Below are 14,012 nucleotides of genomic sequence, written 5' to 3' on the forward strand. Positions count from 1 at the left end.
GAACTTTTCAGCACACTCATGTTGACTGCTTGAACACTCGGTCACAAGAGGCCCAAACCTGAGAAAGCTGCCACACGGCTTTGCGATTGCTGCTTCATTAAAAAACGTGTGGTGCGGTTCTTTTCTGTTTCTTTTAGATGCATGGAGTGCTGCATGGGTGTTGAAAATTGTTTTAAAACTTGTGTCTCTTCAGTGCGGGGATCCAACTCAGAAGCTATTGAGGAGGTCTGAGGCACTCAGAGGGGGGTATATACATAAAAAGCCTTTCATTCATCAGGACTACAGATTCATAAACACATAACAACATGTTTCAGGCCTTCATCAGGGCAGCTACAAAACGGCCACCAAGCTACTCCTTCTAAATATTTACAACCAGTTGCATGATCAGTAGAAGTCACATGAAGTATGTAGGTCACACATTTTAACAATGAAAGTTAAACATCTAAATGTATACATGACACCAAGGCAGATGAAAATTACAGTAAATATAAAAGTGATTACATTTACAAGCAAAGTATTTGTTCAAAAAAGCTGAAAACCAAAAGCAAGAACTAGAGGAAAGGAGAAAAGGAGATTTTTAAATCTGTCTCCACCTCTGATTGAGCTTGTTATGATCACTACCTGATATTTTTAAAACGTATATGGCACTGTAAAACGTCATAAGTAAGAATAGAATAGAATAGAATAGAATAGAATTACTTTATTGATCCCAAACTTGGAAATTGTGGCGTTACAGCAGCAGGTTGTCCAAACACACAATATGAGCAAATAATAAGAATACAGCAATGCAACGGAAATATAAAGTATGACAATTTATTCATCGCAACTGTTGTTATCAGCAAGTTTCCTGACACACTGATACTATTACCAGATCAATCAGGAGAGAATTAAGACAATTATTCATTACAATGAATAACATGGAAATGTGACTTGACAGAAATACTTTGGCGCTTGGACTCTACGGGGTGGTTGATGAGTTTGGAGAATGAAAATTCTGAGCGTCGACAGAATAAATCCACCAATAGAGTCCAGACCCTGGTGGCTGTGGTGAAGCTGATGACTTGATGAAACTGGATGGGTGAAGAATTGATGGATGATGAATCTGCGATGATGGGCCGTGATGGGGAGGCGAAGGAAACATCAGCATGAAGGAAGTGAAAGGTAGAGAAAGAATCATATTGAAAAGAGGAGCAGAGCGATGATGGGTTGAAAATGATGGAGGAACGCCATGACATTGGTTTAGATGAGCACCGCTGACGAGACAGCTGATTACGGCCTCAGAAAATGACAGCTCGAGAATGACAGCGGAAACATGAGTGAGCATGCAAAGGAAAGGAATGAGAAAGACCCGATCGTGAAGGCAATTATATTCTTCCTGACTGAACTTGCGCTCTTGACAGTGAGAGTTGGAAAGAGAGAGTAGATTAGTATAACAAATAAAGCTGGATATATAAAGTACAAGATAAGAGGCTTATCCGAGATGAACACCTTATGGTCCTTTGAGCGATTGCATATGCTGTTCATTATAATGCACTTAGACTTTGTTGATTGAGAGCTGTAACATCAGTCTGGTTCTTTGTGATGGACTAAATTCTCCTGTCAGCTCTGAGGAAACATGGACCAGAAGAGAAATATAGATTCCTCCTCTTCTGCCTCTCTGTCATCATATGCAGCGTGTGTGTGATTTAGCAGAGATAATTCTGACATTCAATACAATATATGTTCTGACCCCCCGCTCATTGTGCTCCATGTCACTTATTTACGTCTTTGTCAGTTTGAACTACCTCTATGATTCACTTCATCACAGCTCTGTCTCACTCAAACCTGCTCTGAAAAATACATTACTGCGTTTTCTGCACAGACACTTGACTTGAACACACGTAGCCCACTCGCCTGCACACACACACTCTCACTATCACACACACACACACACACACACACACACACACACACACACACACACACACACACACACAGCTGGATCACCGAGTGCCCAGATCTTTAATGATGTATCTGTCAATCAAAGTAAAGGCCCTTCACTTCATTATACTGACACGCTGGGTTTCCAGTAGGGAGCTTCTTCATTTTTATCTACTAAGTAATCACAGTGCAGAATCCTCTTTGGATGAATGGAGACCATTCGTCAGCTAAATGCGTCTGAAAAAGACGTGCCGCTTTTCTTTGAGTTTATCATTTCCCGTGTAGCTCTGTGTGCTAGCAGAGCTAAGACGTGCTTCTCTTGAGTTTTACTTTAAAGTTTCTTTCAGACAGTAGAAATGAGTGTTAAATGTGGAAGTTTTGGCCTTCTGCTCGTCATGCATCTTTTAACATTTAAATTTTTTAGAATTTCCTGAGATTTTTTTTTTTTTTGCCTTCAAGCTGAGCTCTATTTTTACTGCATGAGTTAACATTTCCCCTGGATTTGAAGTGCAGGCTTTGACCCCCAGGTGATACAGTCCTCCAAATACTCAAATACATAAAACACCTAATGTGACCTTTTCTGTCTTTTTGCTGCTGGAACGCCCGAATTTCCCCTCTGGGATCAATAAAGTATTATCCTATCCTATCCTATCCTATCCTATTCACTGAAGATGATGTTGATATGTGAGTGCACAGGTGAGATGACACAGCCCTGTTCTTACCCCTGAATGTCATGTTAGATTCTTTCGGGGCTTTGCTCCTGCATTCACAGAAAATGTGGAGACGGCCAAAGAAACACACTCTGTCTTCCTTCTTCGTCACCGTTTTTTTTTTTTTTAAGTTTGAGAGAAAAAAAAGTTAAAGATGAACTTGAGAAGAGTTTTCTGTCTCAGTCAAATGTGGTGCAAAAACACTGGATTTCACTTTAATTAGAAGTTGGTCAAATTAAAAACATGCAAGTTTCGACCAACTAAAAAAAAAAGAAAAGTGAAACAATTGCTTCCAGACTTAACTTTGCCTCCCAAAGACAGAAGTAGCTGCTACCCTCTGGGCTTAATTAAACAACATGCTGAATAATTCCACATTTTGAATGAGCTTCAGTCAGAAGTTAAACTTAAAAAAAAAAAACAACTTGAAATTGTGTCTAGAATTAATGCAGTTTCCCTCTTCCTTTCTCACCTCTCCAGCCCTCTTCTCATTACCCTTTCCCCTTCCTCTCCCGCCTTCTGTCTCTTCTGTTCCTTCGTTTTTCTCCAGTTAAAGCAATGAATTACACACGGCAGGACAAATAGATCCTCTGCTTCCTGTTAATGAGGTCCTGTGACCCTCGGGCTGCTCCTCAGGCCTCTCTTTACTTCAGGTGACCGTGGCATCCATTTCTGCCTGACTAACTATATCGACAGCTTCCTCTCTGCTTTAGAGCGGTTACCCTTTTCTTTTCTTACTTTCTGCCTCTTGAGTTCAACTGTCTGCTGTCCTTTTGATTTGCTGCCGGCTCTGGTTGTTATGTCATTGTGCTCTCAGTAAATGAAAAGTGAATATCATATAATATGATTGAACCTCCTGCAGGCAGGCCCTGTGCTGAGAAAAGATTTCCCTGGAGGTTGCACGATTGTTAAATATGTGATCTGAGCGTTTTATCTGAGACTCTATGATCAGAGCGATTTAGTCTGAAGAAGCCACAACATGTTTGATATGTTGCTGTTACATTTCTCATACAAACATGAGGGCAACATGAGGTTAAAAACTAACTGCATGGGTCTCCCCCCCTTCAAGTGTGAAGATTCGCTCCATCAGAATCATGTACAGTACAAGTCCATTTCCATTAGAGTCCCATGAGTCCGATGTTTATGTCACTCCCACGCTCACAGGCTCCAGATTTTGAGCCCCGATTCATTTTTCTGCCTGTTGTGACTCTCATGGCGCGTGTTAAGTTTCCCTCTTTTCTCAATTAATCTTCTGCCCTCTGACGGCCGGGTCATGTAGCCGTAATGGAGACATAAATTTATCCTGATGCTTCAGGGCCTTAAAGGGGGGGGGGGGGGGGGGGGTTAGGCAGGTAGAGATCAATAAAGATGCTGAGTATTAATTTAAACAAGGTGTGCATTTAGCAGAGGAGAGATCATAATTAATACTCAATGTTGAGTCTGACTTACTTCCTGTTTCTCATCCAGTGGTCCAGTGAAGAATGTGCAGACATGTAATTATGCTTTCATTGATTCTGTGAGTTTATTTCTTGTTACATACTCAGACTCATAATGGTTTTATAAATCAATAAACCTTTAAAAAGAACAATAAGTCTGCTGGAATGTGATACCAGACACCTTTTAACCTTCATTGTATTCACATGGTGTTAAGACAACAGGACAAAGAAGAACAGATCCTTATTGATACCCCTCCAGCCAATCAGAATTGAGCAGCCGCTGAGAGTTAAACTGATAAAACAGGCTAAAGCTAGATGGTGGTCTTTGGCATGGCGTTGTTTGGAAGCCCGTGGTTTAAACTAGTTGTTTATTTGCTGTAAGTTAAAGGCTTTATATACGATTTTTTGATCCAGCAGATGTCGCCCTTGAGCACCAGCATGAAACCAAAACAACTCGCGCTGCATTGTTGTGTTAGCATGCTAATGCTAGCGATCTTTATTATGCTGGTATCTTCACACTGCATGTAAATTTACCTGAAATGAGCGTGATCTAGAAACACAGTTAAGCAGTGAGTACAGTATGTTATTCTTCTTTTCTCTAGTCCCTCAATTAAACAACTTTTATACACGAGGGGAGGAGTCAGCCGGCCGTCCTGGCGATGTAAACAAACTGAAGATAGGACTCTGAAAACTCTGAAACCACAGACAGTGGGACTCGGGTGTTACACCCATTGTAGACAGTCATGACTCACAGAGTTATTTTCAGAGGATATATTTGATTTATATTTAAGTGTGAAAAATTGCATATTAAGCCTTTAACAGAGACATGAGCACATTTTAATTCACATTTCTTCTCTTTAAATCTATGACTTTTACCTCTTTTATTTCTTGGTGTTCGAAGACATCCAGGGTCTGCTGCTCTTTTATTTCCTGTTGCACAGATTGTGCATCACCAGCAGTACGAGCTCCTGCGTCAATGCGTTGACTTATTTTTTTAAGAAAAGGTCCATTTTGCTTTGCTGCATAAGATGCTTCTATAAACTTGTTTTCTGATCATACAAAGATTACAGGATCAAAATGTTCTTTCCATCTTGACTGATAAAAGTTAGAGATAAAAAAAACTTATTTTCTCTCTCTCTCTCTCTCTCTCTCTCTCTCTCTCTCTCTCTCTCTCTCTATCTCAATTTTCAATTCAAATAGCTTCATTGGCATGAATGTGTAAAATATATTGCCAAAGCATATAATAACAAATAATACAATAATAATAATGAAAAGTAATAATTAGCAATTAAATATTTTATAAATGAGAAAAAATAATAATAATAATAATAATAATTTAAAAATAATAATAATTTAAAATAATTTAAAAGATAATTTAAAAAAGCTCTCCCTGAAATATTCATCAAGCCTTTAGACCAGTATAGCCGACCTGTGTTTTGCTATAGCTTGAATGAATATAATTAATGTTTCAGATACTGTGGACCTTAGAAACAACAGCCCATAATGATGTCTGTGTTTAATCAGTCTACAAACAGAGGTAGTGCAGCTTTTAGAGTTCCAGCTGTAGAACGAATAAAACACTATATGATAAACTTATTTAAGTTGGAGCACATGCACATAGTTCAGTCTGAGACTTGTTGTCATGGGAACACACTGGAGCTTATTCAGATAGTGTATTGTAAATAATGCAGGAGTGTGTATAAACTGCTTTGTAAATAATAAATGTGTCGGCGATAAATATGACCAGCTGTAAGCAGCAGAAAGGTTTGGAGGAGAGGGAAGTGATACCTCAGAGACGGATTGTTAGACGGATTCAGACGATGATGAGTCAGTTACTTTAGGACTTCTCTAACACCAGCAGCTGATGGGGTCGGTGCTCACCACCTTATAGCTGTCCAGTCTTCATCTTGTTAACTCCCATCATCCCTGTCAGTGATGAGGGGTAAAAACCTCCTCATTAGCTTCATGGACCAATTTGCCATTGGTGGATTGAACTGTGTTTTTTTTTCTCCCCCTCACTCCTGACTGGACGGTGCGGTGCAAGAGAAGTCTGCACAAATCTAAAAAGGAAATGTTAAAATGACAGCTGCAGCTTCCAAAAATGCAAGAGGATGCAATTTTGTTGAGAGGGAACAGAAGTGTCATCCTCTCCTCTTCCTTTCTTTAACTGCAGTTTTACTTAACTGCACTTTATTTTTCATGTGCTGAAAATGTCAAAGGATTTTAGAGTCACAAATGTAAAAGGTAGTGATCACATTTTAATCTCAGGTCTATTTTCCATCAACACTCCCTCACATCCTTACCCGAAAAATCTCTCAGGTTTTTATTTTCATTGTAAATTATATAGGTCTGTGTTGCTGAATTACAACCCTTTTGCTTAGCGTGTAAAATCTGACTGCAGAGCTCTTTGCATTCAAACACATCACATGAAATGATCGGTTTGTGTTGCTGTCAAGATGCCTGTGATTTATTTTACACTGACAGAGACATGCAGTATGTGTCATTAGATCCAGGCAGACCTCCTCCTCACTCCTTTTCAAAACCAATTCAAGACACTAAAGTAATTCAAGAGATGGCATATTTCAAAGAGACAGTTTGAGGGACTTGTTGAAAAGAACAGAGCTATGAGTTTCTTACTACTTTGTTTTGCATTTAAATCCACCGTCTTTAGAGCACAAGCCTGTCCCCGGCTGCAACACATTTCAAATGCAGCATAATATGTCTGCCATTAAAGAAACAAAATACATGCCAGCCTGTCGCGCAGAAATGTAGATTAGCAAATGCATATAATTGGATTCTACGGTGTGCAGAGCGTTATCCGTCACTGAATAATTTGGCTGTACTGCAAAATGGCTGAACTCAGCAGATGGATGGATGCTGGCTCTTGGCACCTTCTCACCGCCTGTGTGTGCGAGCAGCTGAACATGCCTCATTTACGAGTGCACAGCAGAACAACGCTCTCTTTAAGGATGGCTCCTCTTCCTCATCGTCAATTCCAAATCCACTTTTCAGTGTGAAAGACATGCACGCCATCGAGTGAGCGAAATCACAGACGTTCATGGTTAAATCCAAGGACAAGTGTTCCTGCATGGTGGATAAAATCACCTCTACATGCATCCCCTGAGATGAAGCTTGGTCACTGTTAGTGTTTTGATAGTTTTATTGAATTTGATGATATCAGGGTGGGATATTTTTTAAGTTGATATACAGATTATATTTCTGTCGTCTCTTCTTATTGAATTGGTCTTACCCATGGTCGTTCAATCTCCTTAAATACATCCTAACATAATGTTTAATACAGTAAACCTTAAAAAGACATCTCAAATACATGCACAGTGTTGACATCTCCTTTATGGTGCACTCTGGTATTAACGTGTTGTTACACTGACGTGTTTTATTTTGAAAAGTTCTATACTGCTTACCCATGTCGTTAAACAAAAAGCTGTAACAAACACTTTGTTATTCCAGTCTTAATATTCAGAGAAAAGTGAGTAAATCATCCCCCCTGCTAGCTCTTACTAAACACATCACAGATCCACCATACGTATTCATCCTGCTGCTCAGAATATGAATCTAAATGATCTGACTCTTCATGGCAAGTAAATAATTCAGTTACAATATATATCAGTATTACATAATTCAGATCCATCTCTCCGCTCCTCTAAAGAGTCTATTATTCAAACAGGGAGAACTGATTCTGACGAATGTCCCACCTTTGCGAACCAAAGTAAATATAGGGACTGCCAATCTTTACTGGATATTTAAGTATATTTCACTTACATTGAAAACAAATCTAAAACATTTAATAAAGCTTCATAAAAAAGATTTACAGCCAATTATATCGTCTTATTTCCTGCTATACCAGTAATAAAAGATGCTCAGGCACGGTACACTTCATGCACGAGCACAAGCACGCGGGTACACAACGCTGACAGCCTTCATTATGGAGAAATCCAGAGTTTCATGGCCGTATCTGACTAAAATGACGTCATGTTCTCCGTGTTGTTCTCCGATGTGCAGACGCGGTTTTCCACTGCGCGTCCCTTTTTTTAATTTTATTTTTCTCGAGTCCACCTGTTTGTAAACTGAGCACGCTTCATCATAACATAAAGCATGCATGTGTTGTATGATGACGTCACGTACAAGAGGTAATCGTGCTTAGGCATGGTTTGTCCTGGTGCAGTGTGACCGCGGGCCGTGCCAGCCAGCGGAGGGACGGTACAGCGGGGGGGGCCAATCGTGCTTGAGTACGGCGCGGTACGGCTTGCCAGTGTGACCGCGCCCTGAGGGGCTGCCAGTTTCCCGCCCCTGGTGTAGAGTCTTCTGTAGGTAGTAAACACTTAAAGGGCTCTTCTAGTCCAAAGCTGAGAAAGCCGACTTTTCCTATCAGGTCAAATATATGCCTGTAACGTTTGTTTAGGTTTTCATTGACTCTGCAGCTCTCAGTTCCAGAAAAAGTATTTAATAAAACTGAACATTTGCATCTCAAAAATGATAGTTAAGTCTTTGTATGTTGTTGATGTCATTAAATCATTTGTTGATATGGATTTCTGATTAAGTAACTATTTATTAATTCTGGCTAACATCACTCCGTCTGGTTTCTACCTCCCCCCCTCCCCTTTGGAGTTCAGACGTCAGCAGGTTTTAACAGCGTGTGACATTTACAAGTTTTTCCAAAGTCTCCATTCTGCGCCCGAAGCATGTGATTGCACTTCAGACTGAACTTCTGTGACAGTGGTGCGACAAAGAAGACTGCTGCAGGTCTCCCGTCTGTGCTCGGGGGGGTTAGGTTTGAAACTGTAGGTCTCAACAGCAGCTGTGGGAGTCATTTCAGGTCTGCAGGCGTCCTTCTTGTCTGCTTCCCATTTCTTCCCCCTGTATTCTTCTGCAAAGGTCACTCCACGACTGAATGTGAATACAGTCTGAGCAGTCAGTGGGACGTGGAACGACACAATCAAATGGATTTTTCTTATCTGACACCGTCGTGCTCAGCGACTGAATCTTTCCTCGGGCTCGTCCCTTTTTTTTTTCCCTGGCAAATGAAGCTCCGTCACTCTGCTCATGTCCGCCGGCAGTGACGTCGTTAGAAGCAGCAAGGTGGTGCAAAGGTCGAGTAAACACAATTAGGAGGCCGACCGCACTCCCATGGGGGGGGAAGTGACAGAAGAGTTAGCTGTTACTTTAAATGGCAGATGCTGCAGGGAGGCTTCAGGATCTGTTCAGGATCTGTTTCTGTACCCCAGACAGAGACAGAAATAAAAACAGCTCTGTTGTCTGAATGACTTCTCTGCTGTTTTTGTAAGAAAAATATCTTTCTGTTGCTTAAAACCTGCTGATATGACGTGGATTTAGTGTTTATAGTCTACGTTTATACTGTGTGACTGTCAATTAAAATTACAAAACAAAATTGGGATGAGGTTATTAGTGGAGTCAGTTAAGGCTTCTCAATATCATGGTCCGTTAATTATTTGTAGCAGCTGTTACTTACTGTAGGAGCCAAAATGCTTGTTTTATTTGATCCTTGCAAGAAACCTAAAAGAACACTATGGATTTGTATTTGAGTATAATTCCGACACTGAACACTAGGTGGAGTCTTGACTTGTGTTTGGAAGCATATCGTTTTTTTGACCGTGTCGGCGTGTCGGGTTGACTTGGATGTAACAGTTTATGCTTTATGATGTTTTGGACAGAATGGGACATTTATGTGCGTTAGTGAACCCCGATCATGAACTATAATAAACAGATCGAAGACTATTGGAAAATCTGCACACGTCCAGAAATAGTTCCACAACTCACATCTCAGTGGTGACTGAGGGTTTGTTTTAAAATGGTCACCACACCACGCACACGTGTGCTGCATGTGTTTTGCTTTATTGAGATATTTTTTCGTTTTCCTGTCACTTCAAACATTTGCTTACAACATATTTTCACTGGAGGGATTTAGAGCGAAATAAAGATAAAAATACATGTCATTCATTGTTAATGGTTAAATAGCTTCATAAATATACTGTATAAGAACATAACAGTATCACTTAAACTGAAGTATGATTGACACGTTGTTGAGCGCCTCTCGCCTTTCTGTAATGACAGTTAATGAATTCTTCTTTTACATTGTTATCATAATGTACCTGTTATTATTTTACCTTTTATTACTCCCTCCTTTTATTGATATCACCGCACACAAACAATGAAACATTGACCCCCTCGTCTTTTAATTAGCTGTTCTAATGAAAATCTTTATGGAGGCTGATTAACATATGGGGCGTTTATGTTGTGAGTGAACATGAGCTCAGTATTAGAGGGAGAGAAAGATGGTTACTGGGGGAAAGTGTGATTTATGTCCGAGTGTGATGCAGTGATTTATGAAAAGATCTACCCGGAGGGCGAGCCAGGATGTCCAGTGAAAGTTTCTTGTCTCACACTGAGGATGATGTGCACCTTTCTTTTCTGTATTGCTGAGTAGTCTTCTGTGATTTTCACATCATGATCAAAGTTTGGTTAAAGCTCTGAGTTTCTTATATATATATATATATACGTAATAATACCTTTGAAGCACCATCAAGTGAGCTCTGTCGTTCTTCATCTCTCTTGTTTTTTTTTAAAGGTTTGTCCTGACTTCACAGACTCCGTTTCAAAGTTCGAATAAAACTTTTATCCGATGGTCATTACTTGACTGGACATTTTCTACAAGGTCACAGCAACAAAAAACTTGCACTTTAACAGGATTGCTGGGCTGTGTCATCATGCCCCAGAATGTCCTTAAAAATTGGTTTCAGGTTCTGAGAGAGATTGAAATTTTAGTTTTAAGGGTCAGCATGCTCCAATGTCCATGTAGCTGTGACTGTAATAACTGTTCGCCATCTTTAAGGTCACTCTTAATGGTAACTGTGTTGTGTGTGTGTGTGTATATATGTGTGTGTGTGTGTGTGTGTGTGTATGTGTGATGTATACATGACAATGGCCTGCCTGCTGTATGTACACGCACAATAGGGAAGAAAAACAACAAGTGTTTATGAATTAAATTAGCATTGTCGTGAATGTCAGTCCATCCTTTGGAAGTCCATTTCCGACAGTTAAAAAAATAAAAATGAAAATAATAAAGTCATAATTATCGAAATAATGGAGCAGAAGTCACGGAATAAACCACTTGAGCAAGGAACACGATAAACAAAGAGAAACTTTTGATCTTTATCTCATAATTTCGACTTTTTATCTCATAATTATGACTTTATTATTTTCATTTTCATTTTTTTAACTGGCGGAAATGGGCTTCCATGCCATCCTCTCCATAGGTAGGGTCACCTACCTATCTTATTATGCACGTGGCAGAAAACACAGAAAAGGTACTCCACTGTGGTCAGAGTATTTTCTCCTCACTGCCACTCTGCTGCTTCGTTCATGGTGGTCCTGGGATAAATGGAAACATCATAAATAAGTGGTCCTTTTTCTCTTCAAAGCCCATTAGACCATTTATGAGTCAAAGCCCCTCCCCCCCATCTCCACCAAAACTGTGTGACAGGAGTTCTGACAGTGGTCTGTAGTTCTCTCTTACTTAATTCTCTTAAAGGTTTCAGTCACAGCTTTAGACAGGACATGCACGCTCTCGTTTCCTCATTCTGTCTCTTGACTTTGTCGTTGTAATAAAGTCATTCCCAGTCTGGTTTACACCCCCTTCACTCATTCCCTGCCATGGATTTTTACCTCTTCTTGTCTAAATTGTATTGCTGTCTCGTACAGAGGAAATGAAACCCCTTCTTTCATTACCGCTCTGAAGTGTAAGACAAAGTGCCGTTCTCAAACAAGCTCCTCACCGAGTCAATCTTAAAGCCGAAAGAGTCTCTGAAACTTGTGAAACATAAACTTTGCACTTTTGTCTTTTGTCTCAGTGAGACCTTCAAAACCTCGGTTTACAAGTCACGCTGTGTGTGTGTGTGTGTGTGTGTGTGTGTGTGTCTCGTTATGTGTGTGTGAGCACCTTCTTTTTGGATGAGTTGTGTAAATGCTTAAACTGAACAATAAATCAAAACCTTCAGGCTGCAACTCCGGCACATTCCATTTAATCAACTTTGTGCAACACTGATTAAAGTGAATGCATCAAAGTGACATCTGTAAGAGGAAGTGGGATGTGCATTGTTGAGATTTACAGGAACATACGTCATGATGTATACATTGGAGCTTACTCCTGTGTCCTTGTAATTCACATTATTTATTGTATGTTTTGCACAGCTTCCGGAGATGGATTTGTTCCACTTGTTCCAAGAATGTGTACGACTTGTGTACAATTAGTAAACATAAGTTTGCACTTGTCAGGTAAAATGCTTTGCTGCCAAACATGCTGCAGAGGCAACTCGCAGATTTTTTTACATGAGCCTAAAAATAGTTGCCTGTCTCCTCTCGTTCTGCAGTTCGACATGCAGAGGATCGAGCTGGAGGAGCTCAAACACATCCTCTTCTACGCCTTCCGTGATCACCTCACCATGAAGGACATCGAGAACATCATCATCAACGAGGAAGAGAGCCTGAAAGAAAACTCTGGGAACTGTCAGACAGAGTTCGAGGGAGGTGAGCGAGAGTCCCTGAGCTAACCGCACAAACATGCATGTGTGTGTGTGTGTGTGTGTGTGATGAAAATACACTATGTTGTTTGTGTGAGTATTTGTGAGAGAGAGAAAGAAATCCATGCTGTCAGAAGGAATTTAAGCTTCCCTCGTCAAGATCTACAGGCATCTGAGTCACAGCACACCTGCTGGTTTATTGATTGAGGGGTTGCTGAGGACCGGAGTCAGCTGGTCGTGAGTTCAGAAGAGATGCAGATGAAATATTAAAAACCTCCTTCTGAAAAAACTAGCATCCAAGATTTATGGAGAGCAGCAAAGGGTAATCTGGGGCATTTTCACTCTCCTCCTGAAGTGAACAATGAGATGGTTTCTTTGAGACTATTTATGTGCCTGCATGGTTTGAATCCAGACTCAGAAATGTGGCAATGTCATTTATTCTTTAATAAACCAGGAGAGACTTCGAAGTGACTTCATATGTCATGAACATTTACATATTAAAGAAGAGAAATCTGATTTGATCACATCTTCATGTGTTTCAAAGCAGATAGTAATGTTAAGCTTTTTTGACACATGCACTTATGAAAGTTCCTAGAAATTTCCGTCACACTGCCCCTGAAATCTTCCTGAGTTTCTTGGTCACACATGTCCATCCCTGTGGGACAGGAGGTAAATAATGATGTAAATAAATGATGCAGAAGTGCCGTCCGAAGCAACACAGAGAATGTAGTGTGTAGTTAAACACATTATCAGCAAGAGAGCAGAGAGGAACATACTGGAGAACAGAAACCATAATGAAGCAGTTTCAATACATGTACAGAAATTGCACCGGTTGCATGCACAGTCTATGGGCGCGCAGGTTATATCCGTCACCACCCCCTTGAGCTTCAATTGTCCTGAATATTGACTGCTGGGTTCTCATCTCAGTCGCTCACCTTCGTCTTCACAAACAATGTCACTAAGGGGCTGACGTGTAAAGTTCCTGGTTCAGTCAGAGTGAAAGACATGACTGTTTTAACCTGAACATTTCAGGAACTTTTTCAGGAGTTTTGTGCAACTTTGAAAGCACAGTAAGGCATTGGTTCTCAACCTGGGGTCCGACCTCCAAGGGGAGGCGCTTTGGGTCAAAGGGGATCACGGGGCTCTGTCTGCACTGAGGTGGTCAACATTAGATTTGGACAGATTAACTGAAATAATTACAAAGCGGTGTAAAAATAAAAGTTTTATCTCTCAGGAATATCAGGCTACTTAGTCAGCTACATTTTTCATTCAGGTAAATATTATATTATTTAAAATGTGTTGTTGTTTTTCAGAAATGTATCACTTTTTTTCTTATTTTGGGTCCTTGGGGGGCTCCAAGGAGAAGGATTTGGATCTACTGGGGTAAGGTACCC

At 40.3% G+C, this 14,012-nt stretch overlaps 1 protein-coding gene across 1 annotated transcript in view; it reads left to right on the top strand.

The window, feature by feature from the left end:
- Window positions 1-14,012, top strand: part of LOC109998593 (calcium-binding protein 8) — a 64,092-nt gene that overhangs the window by 40,332 nt on the left and 9,748 nt on the right. Inside the window, exon 5 of the mRNA XM_020653498.3 lies at window positions 12,469-12,625. Within this exon, the coding sequence (XP_020509154.1) occupies window positions 12,469-12,625 (157 nt within the window). The remainder of the gene's footprint in view (window positions 1-12,468; window positions 12,626-14,012) is intronic.

Source organism: Labrus bergylta, chromosome 11, assembly GCF_963930695.1.
Source record: "Labrus bergylta chromosome 11, fLabBer1.1, whole genome shotgun sequence".
Lineage (NCBI taxonomy): Eukaryota > Metazoa > Chordata > Actinopteri > Labriformes > Labridae > Labrus > Labrus bergylta.